This window comes from Falco punctatus (genome assembly GCF_963210335.1).
Source record: "Falco punctatus genome assembly, chromosome: 4".
Taxonomy (NCBI): Eukaryota; Metazoa; Chordata; class Aves; order Falconiformes; family Falconidae; genus Falco; species Falco punctatus.
The window spans coordinates 10,966,962-10,989,843 of NC_137583.1; the positions used below are offsets into that span (position 1 = coordinate 10,966,962).

General features: G+C 59.7%; 1 protein-coding gene across 5 annotated transcripts in view; it reads left to right on the forward strand.

The window, feature by feature from the left end:
• The window catches only part of CELSR3 (cadherin EGF LAG seven-pass G-type receptor 3), a 35,822-nt gene extending 14,811 nt beyond the window's left edge, over positions 1 to 21,011 (forward strand). The window contains exons 4-36 of one of the 5 annotated variants that reach the window (XM_080385282.1): positions 454 to 569; positions 1,370 to 1,458; positions 1,884 to 2,041; positions 2,253 to 2,416; positions 2,886 to 3,011; positions 3,190 to 3,359; positions 3,558 to 3,743; positions 3,891 to 4,001; positions 4,252 to 4,420; positions 4,671 to 4,812; positions 4,991 to 5,111; positions 5,421 to 5,604; positions 5,697 to 5,798; positions 6,421 to 6,435; positions 8,082 to 8,176; positions 8,895 to 9,104; positions 9,588 to 9,771; positions 10,238 to 10,387; positions 10,638 to 10,818; positions 11,124 to 11,291; positions 11,620 to 11,746; positions 11,922 to 12,128; positions 12,235 to 12,409; positions 12,971 to 13,083; positions 13,391 to 13,470; positions 14,115 to 14,241; positions 14,907 to 15,020; positions 15,200 to 15,336; positions 15,431 to 15,537; positions 16,214 to 16,387; positions 16,531 to 16,731; positions 16,909 to 17,986; positions 18,655 to 21,011. In XM_080385282.1, coding sequence (XP_080241408.1) covers positions 454 to 569; positions 1,370 to 1,458; positions 1,884 to 2,041; positions 2,253 to 2,416; positions 2,886 to 3,011; positions 3,190 to 3,359; positions 3,558 to 3,743; positions 3,891 to 4,001; positions 4,252 to 4,420; positions 4,671 to 4,812; positions 4,991 to 5,111; positions 5,421 to 5,604; positions 5,697 to 5,798; positions 6,421 to 6,435; positions 8,082 to 8,176; positions 8,895 to 9,104; positions 9,588 to 9,771; positions 10,238 to 10,387; positions 10,638 to 10,818; positions 11,124 to 11,291; positions 11,620 to 11,746; positions 11,922 to 12,128; positions 12,235 to 12,409; positions 12,971 to 13,083; positions 13,391 to 13,470; positions 14,115 to 14,241; positions 14,907 to 15,020; positions 15,200 to 15,336; positions 15,431 to 15,537; positions 16,214 to 16,387; positions 16,531 to 16,731; positions 16,909 to 17,986; positions 18,655 to 18,682 — 5,509 coding nt within the window. In that variant the 3' untranslated portion in view covers positions 18,683 to 21,011. Of the gene's footprint in view, positions 1 to 453; positions 570 to 1,369; positions 1,459 to 1,883; positions 2,042 to 2,252; positions 2,417 to 2,885; positions 3,012 to 3,189; positions 3,360 to 3,557; positions 3,744 to 3,890; positions 4,002 to 4,251; positions 4,421 to 4,670; positions 4,813 to 4,990; positions 5,112 to 5,420; positions 5,605 to 5,696; positions 5,799 to 6,420; positions 6,436 to 8,081; positions 8,177 to 8,894; positions 9,105 to 9,587; positions 9,772 to 10,237; positions 10,388 to 10,637; positions 10,819 to 11,123; positions 11,292 to 11,619; positions 11,747 to 11,921; positions 12,129 to 12,234; positions 12,410 to 12,970; positions 13,471 to 14,114; positions 14,242 to 14,906; positions 15,021 to 15,199; positions 15,337 to 15,430; positions 15,538 to 16,213; positions 16,388 to 16,530; positions 16,732 to 16,908; positions 17,987 to 18,654 lie in introns of those variants that run through there. The other 4 variants (XM_080385283.1, XM_080385284.1, XR_013927766.1 and 1 more) reach the window with 4 other exon arrangements.
• The last annotated feature ends 1,871 nt before the right edge of the window (positions 21,012 to 22,882 follow it).

Consider the following 22,882-nt stretch of genomic DNA (forward strand, 5'->3'; position numbering starts at 1 on the left):
GCTCTCATTCCTCTGCTGGACGTCAGCACCCACCGGTTCACCTGGCCCTGCTCTGGTGGCTCTTGTGCACCCTGGGCCTGCCCAGGGTCTTGCTGATGCTCTCCAGACCCCTGTGTTACTGGCTTTGCCTCGCCGTGAGGCTGCCCTGTTGCCTTTAGCCAAAGGGCTCTGAATTTGCACTGGCATGTGTCCCCTGGCATCACCTCATCCCTTCCTTCAGTACCTCTGCCCTTCCTGGCTGCCAACTCTCTGCCTCCATGCCAGGCCCCCATGCTCCCAAAGCATCCCCTGGATCAAGCTCCCAGCCCCTTCCCAGCTGGGCTTGCACCCAGGGCCAGGCCTGGGTCTCACCCTGTCCCAGTGCTGGGACACTGGTGCCATGCCACAGGAGAGCGAGGATCTCTGCATGCTCCTTGCGCACGCCCTGCCCTCCTGCTTCCTCCCTTGCCCCAGGTTCAGCACCGTGGAGCCCAGCGGCCTCCTGCTCTACAACGGGCGCCTGAATGAGAGGCACGACTTCCTGGCGGTGGAGATCATCCAGGGGCAGGTCCAGCTGAAATACTCCACAGGTAGGCTCGGCCTTGCCTGTCGTGGGATTTGTGGGAAGCTGTGAGAAGACCTGTGCTGAGTGGAGAGAGTGGGTTGCTGCCTGGATGGAGCCTGTATGTAGGGAGACAGGGTTGGGAGAGGTGCTGGTGAGTGTCAGTGCATGGCAGAGGGGGTGGGTGTGTGTCTCAGTACCCTCCCTAGGCTTAAGGAGTGCAAGTGCAGCAGCGGGGCTGTGAGTACAATCCAGGATAAACCCTTATGGGGCCTCTGCTGCTGTTCTGCCCTGTTACGAGCTGTGAGCTTCACCTCCTGCCTTGCTATGAACCAGTCTGGAGAGGAGGACCCTCCCTGGAGGGTGTTTGCTGTCCTGTTGGTCTCATCCCTGCTGCCTTGTGCTGTTGCTGTGCCCATCCTGTCTGCCCCGAGGGGTGTCAGGAGCAGCTCCTCCCCCCTCCCCTGCACACGGTGCCTGATGGCCATCCTGCTACTGCTCTAGTTGCACTGGTCTCCTCAGAGCAAGGTCCAGCAGTGAGCAGCTGGCAAGGGGCGAGATGCCATGGTGCCAGGGCACCCTGGTAGTCAGCCTAGACAGAGGAGCCATCCTGGGGTGCTGGCTGTAGCCCCAGGGCTGTGATTCCCCCTGTCCTGCTGCAAACCACAGCAGGCAGAGGCTGGTTTGCTGAGCTTGTCTCCCTGAAGCCCTTCTCCAACCCTGCGCGAGGCCGTCGGCAGCGCAGTGGGCTTGGTGCCTGCAGGAGAGGTGGGCGCATCCAAGGGCTGCCCGGCTTTCCTCAGCGTGCCGTCATCCCTGTCCCTGCAGGGGAGTCCAGCACGGTGGTGAGCCCCTACCTGCCGGGGGGTGTGAGTGATGGGCAGTGGCACACGCTGCAGCTCCACTACTACAACAAGGTACGTGTGTCCCAGCTGTCCCCTACACGCATGGGTGTCTCTCCCTCTGAGGCATCAACGAGTGGCTCCGGCTGTCCTGTTTTCTGGCTTTGCCCCATGGGGGAGGCTGTGGAGAGAAGGTAGAGGTGGTGTTCAGCCCTTGGGGATGGGTGCAGTGGAGCAGACAGCCAGGTGCAGGGGAAGACTGACCCTCAGGACCACACTTGGAGGCTGCAGGAATGCGCTCCGTGCAGTGTTCGTGCCCATGCCTGTCCCTGGCGCTGCTTGCTGGGCTCAGCCAGAGACGTCCCTCCTGCTTGGCTCACACCTCCAGCAGCGCAGCAGTGCCTGGGCCACACTCAGGCCCTTTCCCTGCTGCCATGTGGGCCCTTGGGTGCCTGAGTCTGGGAGCCTGTGTGCTGCTAATGCCCTGTGTTTGGTTTCAGCCCAAGGTCAACACCCTAGGGGTGGTGCAGGGCCCCTCCAAGGACAAGGTGGCCATCTTGACAGTGGACGAATGTGACGCCTCAGTGGCCCTGCAGTTTGGCAGTGAGATCGGGAACTACTCCTGTGCTGCAGAGGGTGTGCAGACCAGCTCGAAGAAGTGAGTTCCTCAGGGAGTGCTGGGCTCTGCTGCAGTGCGGAGAGGAGCAGGGCGCTTGGGTGTCCTGTGGAGTCAGCCCTTCACATCTGGGACCTTGGCTGTGTGTGCCTGTCCCTGAGGATGTCTGCTTCCCAGCCTCTTGATCTGAGGAGCCAGCTGACCAGTCTGAGGTCGCTGTGGTTCTTAAAGCACTGGGCTTCTGTCCTTGTAGGTCCCTGGACCTCACAGGTCCCTTGCTCCTTGGAGGGGTCCCCAACCTGCCGGAAAACTTCCCTGTCACTCACCGGGATTTTGTGGGATGCATGAGAGACCTCTACATTGACAGCAAACGCATTGACCTGGCCTCCTACATCGCCAACAATGGAACTGCTGCAGGTACCAGTGGACCAGTGCCTTTGCTCCTGCCAGCCCCTGCCCTGGGAATCGCCTCTCCTGCTCACCCGTCAGCACTGCTGGGCTGTAACAGCGTCATGGCAGCACAGCTGGAGCTGAGCAGCTTCCCATCGGAGAATGGGGCCTCCAGATCCCCCTAAATGAGCCGGTCCCCAGCTAATGTTCTGGAAATGTCCCCTGATCCCAAGTGCAGAGCCTGCAGAGCTGGCCTTGTCTGGGAGATGCTAGGTGGTCGGTCCAGCTCTGCAGTGTCTTTCTTCTGGCATAAGGAGCAGCGACAGCCTTGACCCTCATCCCTGAGCACGCAGGGCCTGTGCGGAGAGGCTGAATGGCTGGGATTGCCCCTCTGGCAGCCAGGGGAAGGGCTGGTGGGCAGTGGTGCCTCTCTGTGTGGGCTGCAGGGAGGTGGTGAGGAGGTCGAGGCTGATGTGGGTGACTTTGATGCCTGCAGGCTGCCATGCCAAGCACACGTTCTGCGACTCCAGCCCCTGCAAGAACGGTGGCACTTGCTCTGTCAGCTGGGGGACCTACTCCTGCCTCTGTCCTGTTGGCTTCGGGGGCAAAGACTGCCGCCATCGTGAGTGAGCGGGTGCTGCTGGGCATGGGCAGGGTGGGTATGTGCAAGGCTGTGCTGGGGTTGCTGTGGAAACAGAGTAGGGGAGGTCCATGTGAGATGGAGCAGCTCTGTTGTCCCTGCATCTCATGCTCCTTGTGTAGTGCCCGTCCCTTCTCCTCACCTCCACTTTCCTTTCCAGCCATGCACCATGCCCACTATTTCCAGGGCAACAGTGTCCTGACCTGGGACTTCAAGACAGATGTGAAGATCTCGGTGCCGTGGTACCTGGGGCTAGCCTTTCGGACACGCCAGCCTGACGGGGTACTTCTGCAAGCCCATGCTGGCCAGTACACCACCCTGCTTTGCCAGGTAGGGCCACAGCACCATGTCCCCAGCCTCTGCTGCTGTCTGCCCCAGGAGAGCAGGAGGACCCTGCCCTCCATTTTGACTCGAGCTCCAGCAGAGGCTGGTTGCAGGGAGAGATGTTTAGCGGGAGGGTAGGCTGGAGGCAGGTGGGATTGGCGAGGTCTTTGCTCACTGCTGCCATTGCTGGCTCCCTCTCTGCAGCTGGCTGGGGGCCTGCTCTCCTTCATGGTGAGCAGGGGGTCCGGGCGCAGCACCAGCCTCCTCTTGGACCAGCTGCGGCTCAGTGATGGGAGATGGCATGACCTCCAGCTGGAGCTGCGGGATGTCCGCAGCGGGCGAGACTCACGCTATGTCATCACCCTCACCCTGGACTTTGGGCTCTACCAGGTAGGTGCTGCTGGAGACCCTGGCATCAGGACAGGAGCTATGGGGAATGCTTGGCATACACCGGCCAGGCTGGGCCTCTGCACCCTCAGAGAGAGTTGGAGCAGAGCTGATGCCAGTTGCCCCGTGTTACTCTGTTTCCTTCTACAGGATACGGTGGTTGTTGGAAACGAACTGCATGGCCTGAAGGTGAAACACCTGCATGTGGGGGGAGTCCTGGGCTCTGGCGAAGTGCAGAATGGGCTGAGGGGCTGCATACAGGTGAGTCCATTGCTCTGAACCGTCCCCTTCCAGCACGTCTGTTACATGGAGGGGTGGAAACACAGGCCTGGCAGCTGCTGATGACACTCGCGCCCTGAGCACTCAAGGCTCTGAGGTGCTGTGGGGCAGCTGTAAATCAATGCAGCAGGGGTGATGGGGGTCGGCTGCCCCGGGGGGGCTGTGGGAGGGCAGGACTGGAGCCTCGCACGTCTGTCCTAGCTTCGCTCTGAATTTGTCGCCTGCATTGCAGGGTGTGCGACTGGGTGACAGCGTCACTGGGACTGTGCTGCCCAAGCCCAGCCATGCCCTGCGGGTGGAGGCTGGCTGCAGCGTGCCAAGTCCCTGCGACTCCAGCCCCTGCCCAGCCAACAGCGTCTGCAAAGACGAGTGGCAGAGCTACTCCTGTGTCTGCCAGCCAGGTGGGTCCTGTGGCACTCTGCCACACCTTCTTTTTCCATGTCTGTCTCCTTTTCCCCCTATGGCTCCTTCCTGGCCTGCGACTGCTTTCCTGTCTATCCCTTGGGCAAGTCGCATCCCTGTTATACACTGTCATTAATTTTTCTGGAGGGCAGAATCCCTCCTGAGCCCTCTAAATCCAGTCCATGGTGCTCTGGCACCTCTCGGGGGGAACGTGCTTGGTTTACACTGTGCTTTCTGTCCACACCTCAGGGTACTATGGAGGGGACTGCGTGGATGTGTGTCACCTCAACCCCTGCAAGAACAAGTCAGCGTGTCGCCGCAAGCCAGGCTCACCCCTGGGCTACGTGTGCGAGTGTGGAGGGAACTTTTTCGGGCAGTACTGTGAGCACAGGTGAGATGCAGGGCCATGGCCCCATGCCTGGCTCTGTGCTACCCTCACATCCTGACTATGTGACCAGGGACTTCTCAGTGCCACCTAGCTCCTTGGAGCAGCTGAGCTTTTGGGCTGGCGGGAGGAGAAGGCTCAGGGACTTTGGTGGTTGTAACAGCAGAGGTATTTCTCTCCCTAGGATGGACCAGCAGTGTCCGAAGGGCTGGTGGGGGAACCCCACCTGCGGGCCCTGTAACTGTGATGTGAACAAGGGCTTCGACCCCGACTGCAATAAGACCAACGGGCAGTGCCACTGCAAGGTGAGGGGCAGCTGTGCCCATGGGGACACGGTCCGTGGCTTGCCTGGAGCTCTGCCTGTCCTTGATGCTGTTCCTCGTCTCCTGCAAAGACCTGGCAGCTGCCTGGGCCCTGCTTTGTGTGCCCGTTTCTGGGCTGGATCCCTGCTCAGCTCTTCTGTGCAGCCCTCCTGCCCCAGCACAGTGAGAATGGGGGCAATGGGGGTGCTTGAAAATCAGGAGCCTGGCCTTTCTCTTCCCTGGCTCCAGCGGTTCCCCAGGCACCAGCCTTGGCTGCTGTCCTGTCTGATGGCTGTCCCTGTCTCCCCCCAGGACTTCCACTACCGCCCCGAAGGCAGCGACGCCTGCCTGCCTTGTGACTGCTACCCGGTGGGCTCCACCTCACGCTCCTGTGACAAGGAGACTGGCCGGTGCCACTGCCGGCCTGGGGTCATCGGGCGCCAGTGCAACAGCTGTGACAGCCCCTTTGCTGAGGTGACGCCCAGTGGCTGCGAGGGTGAGTGTGAGCACGGTGGGGGGCTGGTGCCTGGGGCTTGGCATCAGTGGCCTCCTCCTGTGACCAGTCCCCTGGGGCGTGTGTCTCTACAGTGCTCTATGACGGCTGTCCCAAAAGCCTGAAGGCGGGCGTGTGGTGGCCCCAGACCAAGTTTGGCTTCTCAGCTGCGGTGCTGTGTCCCAAAGGCTCCTTGGGTGAGTGGGGGATGCGATGGGGAGGGGACAGCCTGGCTGTCCTGCGGGGGCTGTAGCAGCCCCAACAGTATCACTCTGTTCTTGTGCTGTCGCAGTCCCGTTTAGTTGGGCTTGAGGGCTGGGAGAAGGAAGTTGGAGAAAATGCCACAGCCTGGGGGAGAGCAGAGGGGTCTGGCCGTGGGGCTGGGAACAGGCTGAGCGGTCCGGGCCCATCACCCAGCCCCAGGGCTGTGCTGTTCCCTCAGCCTTGGTCCCCACCTTCTCCCCGCTGCTTTTTGGTTTCAGTGGGCTTGAGGCTGGGGTCAGGCCTGGCCTGGCAGCTCAGCACCCACAGCACCTTGCTGTGGCTCCACTGGCCCTGTCCTCAGTGTGTGCTGCGAGGGGAGCGGGGCACAGTGTGCCATTAGGTGAGTGTTGGGTAGGAGACAATGTCCTGAGCTGGAGGAGGCTGTCCTTGGTGACAGCAAAGGCATGAGCAGGGTGTCTGGGACTGTAGGGCTACACAAGCCCCAGGGGACAATACAAACCCTGTCCTTCTCCAGCCGTTCGCCCCAGGAGGAGGCAGGTTCTGCTCCTAACTGTTGTCGCTTCTCTCCCCGGTTCTCTCGCCCTCCGTGCTCAGGCTTGAGGGGTGCAGGTAAGGTTGTTCCCATCTCCTTCTCCCTGTGCTATAAGGGCCGCACCACATGGCTTTCCCTCCCTGCTCCCTGCCTGGCACCCTGCACACCCCTGCGCTTTTCCCACTGCTTCTGGAGCTGCCGAGTGTCTTCCCAATGCTTTGCCTGGCCTCAGCACTCCTACACGCTCTTCCCTGCTCCCAGCACACAAACCGGTGCAAACGTGGCTGCAGCTGCATGCAGCCCCTGCCACCCGCAGTCCTGAGCCTGCAGTGTTGGCTCCGGGCAGGTCTGTGCTCTGCTGCCTGGCTGAGATGGATGCTGGCTCTCCTGGATGGGTCCCTGCTTGCTTGGGCTGGAAGGGGAAGGACCTGGTGATAAGCGATGCCAGTGAAGCCATGGAGGAATGGCTGTCGGGTGGGGGAAGGGGGCAGTTGTTTGAGCCGGGGGCAGTAGGATGGGGGTAGGTAATGATGGCACGCGCAGCACAAGGTCCTGGTCCATCTGCCCGGCTGGTAGGAGGAGGCAGAGGGACCCAGGCACCGGATCCTGCACAGATCTGCAGTTGAGCTGATCTCTGTTCTCTGCCAGGGGGAGGTCAGCAGTGTGGAGGTGTCTTTGTTCTCCCTGCTCCCAGCTGCAATGGCACTGGTCCCTGTGCCTCTGCAGCTGGGGGAAAGGTGGTTGGGGAGGACAGGTAGGAGCTGGACATGGTGGGAGGGGGCATTCTAGTCACTGGGGCTTTTCTGAGCAGCGACTGGACTCTGCTCCAGGCTCCCTCTCCCTGCCCCGGCCATGCTGCTGCCCTCTCCCAGCCATGGGCACCTGGGTGGGCTGTGCCCTGGTGCTGCCCCCAGGAGGGCCTGGTCCACAGTCCTGCCAGGTACACTGGGGATGGGTGGGTTCCTCTAGCTCAGAGTGTGCACGGTGACACTCCCAGCCCAGGATGCTGCTGTCCATGTTGGCTTTGGCAGCACTTTTGGTGGCAGTTCCAGAATGATCCCATTCATTGCTGGTACTCCCGTTGCTGTGCAGTACTGCTTGGGCCCCAGCCAGGGACTGGGGTCTTGCGCTGGGTACTGAACCCACGCTGCTGGATGGAGAGTCCTCCATCCCCCTGGACCTGCAGGGGCTCATCTCTTGCAGCAGGTTTGCCAGCCCCACAGCAGCTGTGTTGTCCTGTGGTGACTTTGCCCTGTAGAGAGAGACAGGACCTCAGCAGGCATTGCAGGCTGTCAGCCAGGGGATGCCTAGAGCTACATGGGCTTCAGTAGTCTGGGGTCAGATGAGCCCTGAGGGCACGGCCACGTCTCCATCAGGAACCAGGGGCTTCTCCAGCCCAATCCCTGCCAAGTCACTTATTCCTCTTTGCAATTCTGTGTGATGGCACCTGGTGTGATGCAGCCCAGAAGCACACATAGGAACCCAGCTCCTGGAGGGCGGTGGGGTGGCAGCAGCTTGCTGACATGACACGGACCAAGGGTGGAATGGGCTGCACTGGTGCAAAGCAGGAGGATGGTCCTGGGGTGTTACAGGCCTTCCCTGTCACTTGCTGGTGCTGCTCTTTGGGATTAGCTGGTGCAGAGGGTCCCTGCTGAGGAGGGGTGCAGCAGGGAGCCATGTATCCTGTGCTGAATTTCAGACATCCCCTTCCTTCTGGTTTTAGGTGCAGCCATCAGACACTGTGATGAGGAGAAGGGCTGGCTGGAGCCAGATCTCTTCAACTGCACTTCACCCGCCTTCAAGGAGCTCTCCGTGCTGGTAATCCTCTCTCAGCTCTGCAGCCTTGACAGAGCAGGAGCCATATGAACAAGGGCTCACAAACAGGTTTCAAAGAGCTGAGCTCTCCATGGGCACCTAGAGTAGGAGAGGGCCTTGCCACGGTGCTCAGCACATTTCTCATCTCCTGCCCCCAAACCCATCCTGTGGGAGCACTGATCGGAGCTGAAGTTCACTTGGCTTCATCTAATGTGAAAATAATGAAAGTTCCCCATCAGAAATGACCTGTGTCCTGCCCCAGTGTTTGAGAGGAAAACAAATAACCCTGAGCAGGGCTGGACGGTTTGAAGCTGGCGGGATGTCTGCTGCACGGGCCATCTGTAGCCCCCCAGACTTTGGCAGTGACAAATCCCTTTGAAATATCCAGGCAAGTTTATTGAACACTTCCATCTCACCTAGGCTGAGTTGTAACTGAAGCCAGGAATGTTTCCAGCAAAGTATCACTAGGTGCTTGCCCTGCCCTTTCATCTCCTTGGCCTCTGTCATGTATGGCACTGGCTTGGCTGGGCCAGTGCAAGCCCTGGTGTGTTGCTGGAGGCTGGCTGGCTGCCAGAGATGCTCCCTATTCCAGTGTGAATGTCCGTGGCATGCGCCATGGTTTCAAAAATAATCTCTGGGTCTAGCAGGGCCTGCAGCATCCGAGTTTCCCAGTGAGGTACCTGCTTAATTGTTTAATCCCCTCCTTTCTCCCCACTGGCAGCTGGAGGGCTTGGAGAGGAACGAGACTGAGCTTAACACAATTGAAGCAAAGAAGCTGGCCCACCGGCTCCGGGCTGTGACAGACCACATGGACCACTACTTTGGCAATGATGTGCACATCACTTTCCGCCTGCTATCCCGCCTCATGGCCTTTGAGAGCCGGCAGCATGGCTTTGGCCTGACAGCCACACAGGATGCTCACTTTAATGAGGTGAGTCCTTCCCCCAGATCAGGGTGGCTTCTGATGCTGCTCCTTTATCAGCCACCCTGAGCCTGGGTCTCTGAGGGGATCGAGGATGTTGTGAGACCACATCAGGGGCATTGGGCTCCCCAGTGCCACACAGACATTGGCCCACAGGAGCGAGACCCGTGGAGGTCACCTGCGTGGCTGCAGCTGGGGCACAGAGTGGATGACGAGAGGCAGAGAGCTGGGTTTGTTCAGGCTGGGAAGGCAAAGGGAGGTCTTACTGCTGCCTGCAAATCCCTCGTGGTGGGGGTGCAGGGAAGATGCCTCTGTAGGACACCGGTTGATGAGCATTGTGGTTGGGGGCCTGTTGTAGCAGAAAGTACTGCTCTTCCCCAAGCCCTTATGCAGCAAGCTGGGCAGAGAGCACACTGCTCCAGCCTCGGGTGGTCGGGACAAGGGCCAAAGGCAGTGCTTCCTCACCCCTGTCCCCATGTCTCTCCCATGCAGAACCTCCTGCGTGCAGGCAGCTCTGTGCTGGCACCTGAGAACCGGGAGCACTGGGCCATGCTGCCACACAGTGAGCACGGCAGTGCCAGCCTCATGGAGCAGCTGAGGGACTACTCTGGCACACTGGCCAGCAACATGAAACTCACCTACCTCAACCCTGTTGGCGTCGTCACCCCCAACATCAGTGAGTAGGAGCTGGCTGGTGGTGGGTCCTGGCTGGGGTGGTGCCGAGCCATTCCTCCACCTCACCCTGTCCCCTTCTCCTCATCTCACTTCACCTCAGCGAGGGTGCTGATAACATCCTTGGTGGCTCCCTCAGACATGGGGAGGTGTTTGTGAGAAGCACTGGAGCAGCTGACACGCCATCAAGAGTCAGCAGAGCCAGGAGTATGGTGCCTGCTCCCAGTTACCTCTCAGTCTCTAGTGAAAAAACTGCTGGCCTCAGTGGCAGAAGTAGTCTGTCCTGTGGCAGAGCAAGGATCTGGGCTGGGAAGGAGCACATCATGCCCAAACACGGGACATACCCACCACCCAGCCTGTGGCTCATATGGGCTCTTTGCCAGTGACTTCAAACCTGGGGTGCCCTGGAGCATGGTTGCTCTCCAGGTGGCCGCCCTAGAGCTGACTTTCACTCCCTTGCTCCTCTGCAGTGCTGAGCATCGATCGCATGGAGAATCACTCCCACATCCGCCGGCGCTACCCTCGCTACCACAGCAGCCTCTTCCGTGGCCAGCCCGCCTGGGACCCCCACACCCACGTTGTGCTGCCGCTGTCAGTGCTGAGCCCCCCGAAAGCTGAAGGTAAGCATGTGGGCATCGCTCAAGGAACACTGTGAGTGGGCATGGCTGGCAGGAAATATGTAGAATCGCAGAATGGTTTGGGTTGGAAGGGACCTTTAAAGGTCATCTAGTCTGCATATGCCCCTGCTGAGGCCTGGCTCTGTCAGAGGTCCGCCAGTCACCCCGAAGAGCTCAGAGCTTCTCACTTCCACATCACAAGTTGCCTTCAGGGAGCATGTGTGTGTTCTCACCACCCCCTTGTATGCCTTAGCTGCTCCCACGGCAGTGCCCACACTGGCTGGCGGTGAAGGAAACTACACTGTGGAGAACTCCTCCCCGAGGCAGGCGCTGCCAGAGCCTGAGCCCGCTCTCAGTGTGATCATCCTCATCATGTACCGCACCCTGGGGGGCCTGCTGCCTGCACGCTACCAGGTGGATCGACGCAGTGTCAGGTACATCCCCCACCCCTTTGCCCTCCACAAGCACCAGTAGACAGAGGCTGGCTGGACTCGGCTCTGCTCCCTCCAGCAGTTGCTGAGTCTGTCTGCAGTGGCTTCAGTTTGGTTCCCACCCAGACGATCCTGCATTGCTCTGCCTGTTCCCCACCTTGTCGTTGCTCTGCCCCAGTTTCCTGACCCCTTGATGTGGGCTGGGCAGAAATATTTCTTCTGAGACATCAGTGCAGGGCATTTGGGAAGGTCCCAGGGGGCTGCAGCTGCCAGGCATGGTGACAGTAGAGCTCCATTGCTCCTTGCAGGCTCCCCAAGAACCCCGTGATGAACTCCCCCATCGTGAGTGTGTCTGTGTTCAGCAATCACACCTTCCTGCGGGGGCCCCTGGACACCCCCCTCGTGTTGGAATTTCACCTGCTGGAGACTGCCAACAGGAGCAAACCTCTCTGCGTCCAGTGGAACCACTCCAACCCGTGAGTCAAGCACAGCTGGGCTGCTCTCTTTGGGCTGCTTTTCCCAGGCACCCTCTTGTTCCCCGAGTTTCCCTGGCTATGACAGGCTGTGTACCTGGGCAGCACTGGGACATGGGGGTTTCCCCCTTCTCCCAGGAGGTCCGTTCCTGCTGGGAGGGTACAGCAGGGTCCCTGCAGGGCTCTTGCTCCAGTACTTCAGCTGTAGGAGTGCAGTTGTATCGGCTGGTAGAAGCCTTGGCCATCACCCCTCTTCTCTGCAGCTCCTTCCCCACACACCACATTCATCCGTCTTCTCTCCTAAGTGCACTCTACTTTTTGGTGGCTGCAGGACCAACCCCTCCGGCTTCTGGACAGCCAGGGACTGTGAGCTCGTGTACCGAAACACCACACACGTCCACTGCCAGTGCTCCCAGTTTGGCACCTTTGGAGTTCTGATGGACAGCTCGCACCGAGAGGTAATCTCGGTCTGCAGGGCTGTGGGAGGTGGTGGGGGCTGTTAGCCGCTGGGTGCCAGAATAAACAAGCACAGGCAGAAAATCACCTGTGGGACACAAGCAGAGTTTGAGAGCTCAGCAAGCTTCGTGTCTCCCCCTAACATCGCCATTTGCCTTTGGTTCTCTGCTGCTGCAGCAACTGGAAGGTGACCTGGAGACCTTGGCAATTGTCACTTATTCCTTGGTGTCTCTCTCCTTGGTGGCTCTGCTGCTGACCTTCTCCTTCCTGACCTGCCTCAAAGGCCTCAAATCCAACACACGTGGCATCCACTCCAACATATCAGTCACCCTCTTCTTCTCTGAGCTGCTTTTTCTCCTGGGCATTAACCGCACTGAGAACCAGGTCTGTGGGCTTGAACAGGGCTTGAACAGGGGCGGGGGTGAGGTGTGGGTGATGCAGTTAGCCTTGGCGCAGTGGGACCATCTCGGAGTGGCTTTTGTCTCCCCAGTTTCTTTGCACTGTGATTGCCATCCTCCTCCACTGCTTCTTCCTCTCCACCTTCGCCTGGCTCTTCGTCCAGGGCCTTCACATCTACCGCATGCAGACTGAAGCCCGCAATATTAACTTTGGGGCCATGCGTTTCTACTATGCCATTGGCTGGGGAGTGCCTGCCATCATCACCGGTAAGAGCTGCTTGTCCTGCAGCCATGCCCAAAGCACTGCTTCTCAGCAGCCTCCTGGTCCCCTGGTGTTGCCCGGCTCACTTACCCGATGGGGAGAGCTGAGGGTGGACTTGCCACGGCCAGCAGTGCTGGCAGCAGGCAGTACTGTGGTGGTCAGCTGGGGACCACATACCAAGGGCTGTCATCTTGCCTTCTGGGAAAAAGTAATTCCTCAGCCCATCTCCCCGTGGCTTGTTTGATGGGCACGGGGCTGCTGCACTCCCAGGGCTTGTGGTTAAGGTCTCCTGATTTCCCAGACTTGCATGCTTGGGTGACCTGATGCTGGCAGTGAATGCCTGCTGGGTTGGGCTGTTCCAGGGACGCCTGGAGAAGAGGAAATAAAGGCCCTGATGCTGTGGCTCACGGTCCTGGCCCTTTCCCCTGTGGTGGGGAGACCTGTGCACAGAGCAAGGAGCAGGGAGAGAGTCCTTCCGTGGCCTTCAGTGCTGGAATGGGATCGACATGGCTTGGACGAGTCCAAGGCTGCTGGGTCTGGACCTGACCTCTTGCCTCCTCCTGCAGGTCTGGCCGTTGGCCTGGATCCTGAGGGCTATGGGAACCCTGACTTCTGCTGGATTTCCATTCATGATAAGCTGGTCTGGAGCTTTGCAGGCCCCATTACTGTCGTCATTGTGGTAAAACCCTGTCCTGTTTCACCCAGAGCCCTCTCCTGCCTCCCTTCACACCATGGGCACTCGCCCCTTCCTCGGCTGCCCACTGCCTGCCCCGTTCTCTGTACTTTCTTTCCTCAGTTAGAGACCCTCTCTTTGTCCCTCGTTGCTCCTGCCAACCCTGGGGGAGGCCACAGCTCGGGCATGAAGGGGAAAGGAGGGGACACTCGCATGGGCCTGGCAGACCTGGAGTCTGCCCACGCTCTGCCCTGGGGATGTCAGGTCAGAGTTGGCCCTTGGCACAGCTTCTAATACGTGCCAACGCTTTCAGATGAATGGGGTCATGTTCCTGCTTGTGGCCAAGATGTCCTGTTCCCCAGGCCAAAAGGAGACTAAGAAGAAATCGGTTCTGTGAGTATTAGTGGCCAAACTCCCAGCAGAGCTTCTGTGGCTCATGGGTTTTAGCATTTTCAGTGACCATCCTCCCTCTTCCACCATTGCAGAGTGCTCCTCTGTGCATCAGTATTAGCCTTGCAGCCACTCTCCTCTCCCATAAACTGCCAGCCACATTAATCCTTCCTAAACTTTGTCCTTCCCTCTTGTTCCTACATCCCTAGCTCCACACCGTCCCACCAGCCTGTCCCCCTTCACCACCTGCCCTCACAGCCACCCCTTGTGTCTGCTTGGATTCAACACTCAGCCCTTGTCAGCTCTCAGCATCTGCTTCTTCCTCTTGTATACGCTCCTGAGAGCTTTCCCCGCTCCCTCCTGGGCCAGCCCTGGAGCTTGGCTCTGCTCGGTGGCTCCAAATGACCTGTGTTGTTTGGGCCCCTGTGTTTTGCCGTGTGTGATCCAGAAGGGAAGGCCCGGGAGTTGTGGGGAGCTGAACCACTGTGCAGAGACATGCCTGCAGTGCTGGGCTGAGTAGGGAGGGCTGGGCAGGAGCACGCTTTCCCCTCTGCATCTCTGTCTGTGAGCACTAGACTGTAGATTAACAATACGCACTAACCTCTCGGTGTGTGCCTGTCTGTCTGTCTCTCTCTCTCTCCCTCCAGCATGACGTTACGGAGCTCCTTTGTTCTGCTTCTAGTTATTAGCACTACCTGGCTGTTTGGCCTCTTGGCTGTCAACAACAGTGTCCTGGCTTTCCACTACCTCTACACTGTCCTCTGCAGCCTCCAGGTAACTGCCCGGCCTCTGCCAGGGGAGGGCACAGGTCAGCCCAGGAGAGCATCCCTGTGGTCCCCACAGCATCTGTGAAGAGTGGGTGCCTTGCACTGAGCCCCCAGCATCCTGCTGGGCTCCCTGTCCCTTCTGCTGTCACCACTGTGGCAGCAGGTGACTCCTTCCAGTCCTCGCTGCTGTGCCTGTGATGAGCAATAGCGTGGAGCAGGAGGTGGCTGCAAGGCACTTGGTTCAGAGGTGACATCCAAGGGGCAGCAAGGACCATCTTTAGAGGGAAGGGGACTGCCTCCACGCTCTCAGAGGGCAGAGCAAGAGAGTAGCCTACAACAGAGGTGTTGGACACCCCAAATATGACCCATGGCAGCACCCCACAGACCTCCTGCCACCACTGTGGCCGGTGTTGCTGCAGGGGACCCTGCTAGCCATTCCTTGGCCGCCGCCAGCCAGGAGGACACCCCACCCTTTTCTCCCTCACCTGTGCCCACCGTGAGGGTTAGCACTGATCGGTGTTGGGGGGCTCTTTAGTGCATCGCAGTCCTGGTGGCCATCGGGGCAGACGCGCTGGGCTCTGGAGGAGCCAGGGACTGTCCCAGCACTGGTGCTGTGGGTGAGCGGGTCGGCTGGCAACCAGGGTCTGTCTCTCATGATGTGTCTCCTCACAGGGCCTGGCTGTGCTGGTCCTGTTCTGCGTGCTGAATGAGGAGGTGCAGGAGGCTTGGAAGCTGGCCTGTCTCAGCAAGAAGGGCCAGAGCGAGGAGGCCACAAGGAGCACACAGGTGGGTGAGGGCAGGAGCAGCCAGGCGTCTGGGGACAGGCTGCCTGCCTGGGACTGGAGCCGATGGCCGCATTCTCACTTCCCCGGGGGGATGGCAGGTGTGCGTGGGAAGGGCATCCCTCGGGCTGCTGCAGCACCTCCTTAACAGGGCACATGCCTTCTCTCTGTCTGCCTCACCAGGGCCCCAATGCCTACAACAACACAGCGCTGTTTGAGGAGAGCGGGCTCATCCGCATCACCCTGGGGGCCTCCACCATCTCATCAGTGAGCAGCGTGCGCTCTGCCCGCACCCACTCCAGCCAGCGGGCTTACCTCCGGTAGGGACCTGCGCGGGGCTCCGGGGTGCCAGCAGTGCTGGGCAGAGCTGGGGGCTCCTGCTGCTGTGACCGTTCGGGTCCTCCTGTCTTTCAGAGACAACGTGACAGCACGTCAGGGCTCGGCCCTAGATCACAGCCTGCTGGCTCACGCTGGCCCCACGGACATTGATGTGGCCATGTTCCACCGCGATGCTGGGGGAGGTAAGGCTTGGCCCTGTGCCTGGGCTTGGGGCTAACCGCGTGCATCCTGAATTAACTCCTTGCTTAAGGAAATTCTTCCTAGTGCAGGTTCTGGCTGTATGGTTATGTCCCCCACCCCCTGTTCAGCTGTGGATTTCAAACATGCTGCAGATAGGAGGGAGAGGCAGCAACTGTGTCACTTAGCACAGCCCCCTCCTGGACAGATGGCAAAGGAGCTAGAAATGGACGAGGAAGCAAGAGAGGGGCCACAGGCTGTCACAGGGTCCCTGGGGACACTGGGCTCCCCAGTACAGCACAGACATTTGACTTGCTGGAGTGAGACTGGTAGGGGCCACCCTCGTGGCTGGGGCTGGGCTGTGGGACAGGTGAGCAGAGGCTGAGGGAGGTGGGTTTGCTCAGCCTGGAGGAAGAGGAGGCAAAGGGGTTCTTACGGCTATTTGCAACTTCCCTTATGGGGAGGTGCAGCTTGACAGAGCCAGGCTCCTCTCACGGGCACTGGTGATAGGGCCAAGGGAGCAGGTACAAGCTGCTGCCAAGGGAAGAGCAGTGTGGGGTAAGGCAGACTTGTCCTCATGAGGGTGGTCATTCCTGAGGTGGTTCTACCTTCCTGGCCCTGCCACCGGGAGCCTCTCCTACCTTCATTCCAAATGTCTCCCCAACACACGTGTCCCTACAGACCAGGACTCGGACTCGGACAGTGACCTGTCTCTGGATGAGGAGCGCAGCCTCTCCATCCCATCCTCGGAGAGTGAGGAGAACGTACGCCTGCGGTGCCGCTTCCAGCGCCAGTTCAAGCGGGCAGCGCACAGCGAGCGCCTCCTCACTAACCCTGCCAACACCACTCCCAAAGGCAAGTCCCAGGGGCTCTGGCAGGGGAAGGGGTGAGCTCAAGTCCCTGGGGGTCAGGCTGTGTCTTGTGATGGCTTCGATTGCTGCTCACACAAACACTCTCTCCCTCTTCCCTGGGGCCTGTTTTGCCATGTCCTTCGCCAGATGTGGATGGCAATGACCTCATGTCATACTGGCCAGCTCTGGGCGAGTGCGAGGTTCACCCCTGCTCCCTGCAGAAGTGGGGCTCTGAGCGGAAGCTGGGCTTTGACATCAACAAGGATGCAGCCAACAACAATCAGCCAGACCTGGCCTTGACCAGCGGAGATGAGAACTCCCTCACCCAGACACAACGGCAAAGAAAAGGTAATGGGCTGGAGCAAGCAGGCAAGGGTGGCCTTGCCTGTCTTAGGCTGACATGGCTGTGAAGGCTCAGCATCAGATCCATCTTGTGTCCTTGGGGAGGTATGGCTTATCTCCCCTGGCTTTCATGCTTTTTTCACTGTTATGCGAAGATTTGACTTCTCTTTCTGTCCAATGCAGGGATTTTGAAGAACCGCCTCCAGTACCCTCCAACTCTCCAAGGCCTGCCGTCCGTTGGCAGGATGACCAATGAGCTGACGTGGTACAAGACCTCCACGCTGGGTCACAGGGCTGTCCCTGCTGCCTCCTACGGCAGGATCTACTCTGGGGCAGGCAGTCTGTCACAGCCAGCCAGCCGGTACTCGTCACGGGAGCAGCTTGACATGCTGATGAGGAGACAGATGTCCCGGGAGCAGCTGAGCAGACACAACTCAGGAGAGTGCTTGGAAGCTGTGCCCAGCCGACATGGGTCCAGGGAGGAGCTGGGCACTATTCCCAGCAGGCATGGGTCTACTGAACACCTGGAAAGTATTCCAAGCAGACATGGGTCTAGGGAAAACTTGGATCTACTCGCTGCTAGGCCCCGTCAGAGAGATCATGGGAACACACTGCCCCGGAGGCAGGGCTCCAGAGACCACCTTGACACTTTACCCTGCAGATTTGGGTCAAGAGAGCAGCTAGACTGTGGGCCAGTGAGAGAGGTCTCTAGAGAGTGGCTAAACACATTGCCAAGTAGGCAAGTGTCCAGAGACCGAATAGACACATTGCCAAGTCGAGATACTTCTCGAGAACAACTGGATTTGCTTTCTAGAAGACAGCCTTCAAGGGACCAGCTAGCATCAGCTAGACAAACTTCAAGGGAGCAGCTGGACTTTCTGTCCAGAAGATCTAATTCCAGAGAGCCTCTGGACACAGTGCCTAGCAGGCATCCCTCACAGGACAACCTGGGGAGTCTCTCTAGGAGGCAGCTGTCTAGGGAAAGCCTAGAGCCGCTGTCGAGGAGACAGCCTTCTAGAGAGAACCTGGAGGCCATTCCCAGCCGACATCCTTCTACTGAACAGTTAGATATCCTTTCTTCCATCCTTGCTTCTTTTAACTCCTCTGTCCTGTCCTCGGTGCAATCTTCTAGCACGCCTTCAGGCCCCCAGACCACTGCCACCCCCTCTGCCGTGCAGACCTCAACGCCCTCTGCAATGTGCCCCTCGACACCTCGCTCTGCCACCTCCCACAGCATTTCGGAGCTGTCGCCAGACTCGGAGTAAGTGTGTCCCTTCCTCAGCCAGGCCTTGTTCAGCTGGGCTTGTGCACTGTTCACCTGCCTGGCTTCCCAAAGGGAGTTTGGGAGGAGAGGGCTGTGTAAGGATGAGCCCCTGGAGTGAGTGGCAGGTGTTTCCTGGTTCTGAATAGTCACTGGGCAGGGAGAACCCTCAGATGCAACAGTTCTTGGTGCGTGCAGTGCAGTGCAAGGAGAAACATCAGTGTACCTGGGTCTGCCTGCTCTGCCAGAAGTGGTGGTCCTCACTTGTGGCCTGTGGGAGCTCAGGGAAGATGCTCTGTGCAGCCAAGCTGGCCTCATGGCTGGTCCCCTTGCTCAGTGCCAGCTGTAAGTCCCAAAGAGCAGATGTGTGTGATGGCCAGGCTGGCTGGAAAGGAGGATGGGGTCCAAGTGCTACAGGAGCCTTGCCTGCTTCAGCCACATTTCTTCCCCCAGTCCCTGTCTCAGTGTGTCACTTTTTCCCTTCCGGCTCTGCTCCCTGCTAGTACTGCTCCCATCTCATCCCTCCTTTCCTCTTCCCTGACATCAGGGACTTGGAGACAGTTGTTCCTGCCCTGATCCAGGAGTGGGTTTCTGGCATAGCTGGGGGAGGCAGCTGGAGCCCAGGGGAGATGCTATGACTTAACACTGTTTTTCTTTCCTCCGAGAAGAATAACAAGAAACGAGGGCCATTCCTGAGGGGCTGAAGCTGTCCACAAGAGAGACAGAAGAAGCAGGGCCCTTCGCCTAGCCAGGTGCTGCCAGCTGAGGTTTGGTGTCCCCAGGGGGCAGGGGCCAGAACTGATGGTGGTCAGAGGCCCAAAACCAACCCTGCCTTCCCCTGCCCTCTGGGCTGAGGGGCCGGCAGTCTGCATCACCCACCAGCTGCCACCGTGCTCCTCATCATTGCCTGCCTGGTGTGACAGGTAAGGCAGGAGCCTGCTTGGGCGAGGGTGGCATCTCCAACCCCCTGGGGCCGAGCTCTTCCTCTGCGAGCTGTTTGTCTGCAGGGTGTGCGTGTGTGTGTGCGCGGAAGGTGAGCAGGGGCAGGGGGATGGAAACAGAGCCCAGGATATGGGGGCAGGGGAGGGTTTTCTACCTTTTTGTATCTTTGTAATCAGAGAGAAGAGAAATTTCTATGGTTATTTTTACGGATGGTCTGTTCCCAGGACCTGGAGCATTTGTTTCACCAACAGCCCTTTGCCAGCTTCCCTGGGGGTACCAGGGACTGTGATCCTAGTGGACCGGAGAGACAGTGCCAGGCAGCTCTTACGGCTTCGCCAGCACTGCTTTGTCCCATTCCATTGCAGGGCAGCTGGCCCCGCTGCCCCTCGCCCTCCCACCATGTAGCTCCACACACGTGTCAGCACCATCCTCCTGCCTGGCATCCCTCAGCCCCCTGCAGCCATGCTGGCCCTGCAGCCAGGCCCTCCCTCTGCCTTCCCATGGGACCCCCCTTGGGGCTGCCCACCACCCGTGAGCCAGGGCTGCGTGCCAGCGAGAGCACAAGAAGGTGGGGCAGCAAGTTCAGTGCTAGGGACCCCCACTGGGGGGGAAACAAGCTTTGCTGTTCAACCTTATCCTGTACCAGGATGGTCCCGCTCCTATAAGCGCTCGTTTCCTCCGCTCAGCAAATGAACACTGTGTTTTTACCCACTATATGTTTTGCTCTTTAACCTGCATGTTATAGAGCAAACCTCTGTTGGTTTGTGGGTCCAGACAAGGAGCTAGACGACCCTAGCTGTGCTCAGCAGCAGGCTTGGTTGTTCCCAGAGCTGATGCTAGCCCTGCGAAGGGTTAGCATCTGTCTGAACATGATGTGGCTCCAGTCTTGGGGCCCAGCATTGCCTACAACAATTGTATCTAGCTGGTTCCCTGTGGGCTCTGTGTACATACACACATGTCCCTGTGTTCTCTGGCTGGCAGAAGACCCCAGCTCAGAGTGGCCTGGATTTTGGGAGACGGAGATAAACAGCACTTTGCCCTCTCTGAAAATTCAGGCCAGCCTGGTGGTTTCTCTGCTTGACGGGGAGCCTGGTCCCGGGCTTTTTACTGGCCCCGCCACGAGGCGACACTCCTCTGTGCCTGCCCCAGCCTTGGGCCAGGGGAGCTGGCTCAGGGGGCCAGCACGTGCCCTTTCACCTGCTGAGCGTGGTGCCTCTGCTCAGCTGCCCCCGTGGTGCTCTTGGGGCTGCGTGACAGCATGCTCCTTACTGCCTTACTGCCACACTGCCGTAGCATCTTACTGGATGTGTTTACAGGAGGGGACTTAACGCTGCTGTCCTCTGGGACCTCTCGCCTACATCCTCGAGTCAGCGGGGAGAGCGTGGAGGGAACAGAAGGGCTGGGTGGTGGGGGGTGCCGTGGGCCTGGTGGGGGCTGCCTGCCCCCAGCACAGCCCTGATGAGGCAGGCTTGCTGCCGCCCTTCTCCCAGGGATGGGGAGGGAAGGGACTGCTGACATGTTTACATGCCACTGGGGACTGGCGTGTGGAGGGAAAGCCTGCCGGCCCCCCACGCCAGGAACGGCTGGGCCCCTCTGTGTTGCCCATCTTCGCCTTCGGGAACAAGCTCGTTTACATGTTTCTCTCCCGCTGTGCAGCGCCAGTCCCAGAGTCCTGGGCTCCTGTCCCCGCCGTGCTGTAGGGCCCATATTTCTGCCAGTTTGGGCACAGGGGCTCTTTGTGCTGGTGCCAAAGGGAGAGCAAGTGACAAGTGCCAAAAAGAAGAGAGCAGCAGAGCTGGCGGCTGTCCCCGCAGAGCTGGGCCGGTCAGGAAGCGGGAGTCAGTCTGCGGCTTGGTCCCTGATTGTAGTGCTGTGGCCTGGGCTCTGGGAGCATCCTCCTTGGGTTTGGGTTTGTTTCTTTGGGGGGTTTGGTGGCTTTCTTTTTTTCCTTTCTCCATCTTCAGATTCTGTGGGCAGGGAGCAGGGAGATGCCTGTGCCCCGCCCCCCCTCTCCCCGCCCCTGGCTGTGTAAAAGTGTATCATGGAAGCGCCAGATTTGGAAATAAAAAGTCTATAAAATGGTGGTGGCCTCTCTGCTGTCTCTCCCTGCGCTCGGGGTCCGTGGCTGTGGGTGCAGCACCTGGCCTCAAGGTGATGTTGGGAGGGGGCTTGGGCAGGAGCTCGCAGCCACCTCCTGGGCTGAAGGGGGGGTCTCTGTGGCCTGAGGTGAGGTGACCAGGTGACAGGGACTTCAGGTGCTGCCAGTTGCTTGGACTTGGCTGTGTCCAGGCTGGTTCACCCAGGGGTGGAGTCAGCTGTGGTGGGGTCCAGTGGCCCCAGCCTTGGCTGGCAGGTCTGCGGTGCTGCAGTGGCTGTGGTTAGCCATGGGGCCCATGCCTGGCGGCAGCCAGCAACCTGGGTACCACCAAGGGGGGAAAATCCACTGTCCGAAGGCAGCGTGACCTCAGCCGGGATGATCTGGGCTGTGGGCAAGGAGAGGGAAGTGTGAGGAGGAGACGCCAACTGTGATCCTGGTGCCCTCCATCCCTCCCTCCCTTGCTCCTGGAGAGGAAAGAGCAGGTGAGCAAAGGGCAGTATTGATCCGCGGCGCCCTGAGCAAGGGTTGCCATCAATCATCATCCCTCAGTCCCTCATGGGCTCCGTCCTTATCGCTGGCCTGAGCCTGACCCAGCCCAGGGCAGCCCCTGAGCTCGGGGGGCCGGGCTCACAGCAGCCCCCGTGGAGTTGCACTGGCACTGGGAGCTGTGGTCCCATCCTGCAGCCCACCCGAGGCTGGCCTGGGGGTGAGGGGCCAGGGAGAGCTGGGGGGGGGGGCGTGGGGGCCGAGGGGGAGCCACAGGCAGAGTGGCTGGCCCAGGGCGCAGGTTGGGGCTGGAGGCTGGGGCACAGGAGGCAGCGGCACAGGGTGGGGACAGGTAGCAGCGGTAAGGAGGTAGTAAATGGCACCCAGCGCTATCAGCTGCTTCTGAGCAGGAGCCCTGTGATGGCCTCGGCTTCTGTGCCAGGCGAGCAGATAAACAGCGGGGAGGCAACAGCTGCTGCTGGCATCGATGTGCCGCTACTCAGCCAAGGTGGGACTGATGGGCCTGGGGGTGGGACAGCGGGGGAGCCGAGGATGTGGGAGAAGCTGAGGGGAGCAGGTGATGAGCCTGCCTGTGGCTGCTGCCAGACCTGTGTCATGCCAACCACGTGGAGAGCCAGGGTGGCCGTGGTTTGTTCCCAACCCAGCCAGCCGGGATGGGAACAAGTCACTCTGACCCTAGAGAGTGCGGTCCCAGGTGTCACGACTCATGCTACTCGTCAGCCCCATCCCACCACCCAGGGCACCCAGGACTCCCTGGCTCCTGCCCTGCTCTGCCCCCTGGCTTCACCCCGCACCACCCTGGCACCAGTCAGCCCAGCCCACAGGTGCCTGGATTTCCGTTACCGTATCCCCATGGGCCTGGGCCAAGCATGACTCAGAAATGCTCCAAAACCAATGGCAGTACCAGGTCGTGGTGGAGTGCAGGAAGGTGTGCTGGGTTCAGCAGGACTCTGGTGCCTGGTGGGGACCTTTGGAACAAGATAACGGCTGGGTCTGTGCATGCTGCGGGAGAGCGAGGCGATCCACAGGGCTTAGCACCCCCATTTCCAGCAGGTAAGCAGGGACCAGAGCCTGTGGAAAATACCCCAGACGCCACAGCTGGAGGCTGCGGGTAACTCTCCTTGCTTGCCCCGGACACAGCTCCTGCTCCAGGACATGCGGTGGGGAGGGGATGCCCATGGGAACCCCGGGGGCACATGATGGTGATGGTGGGACCCTGAGCAGTGCCCTGGGGAGGTGAGTGCCTGGTAGCTGTTGGCAGGGACTTGGCACCAAGATGTGCCCAGCAGCCAGAAGACCCCTGACTTGCACCCGACGGGTGCTGAAGCACAGCAGCATCCCTTATGGGG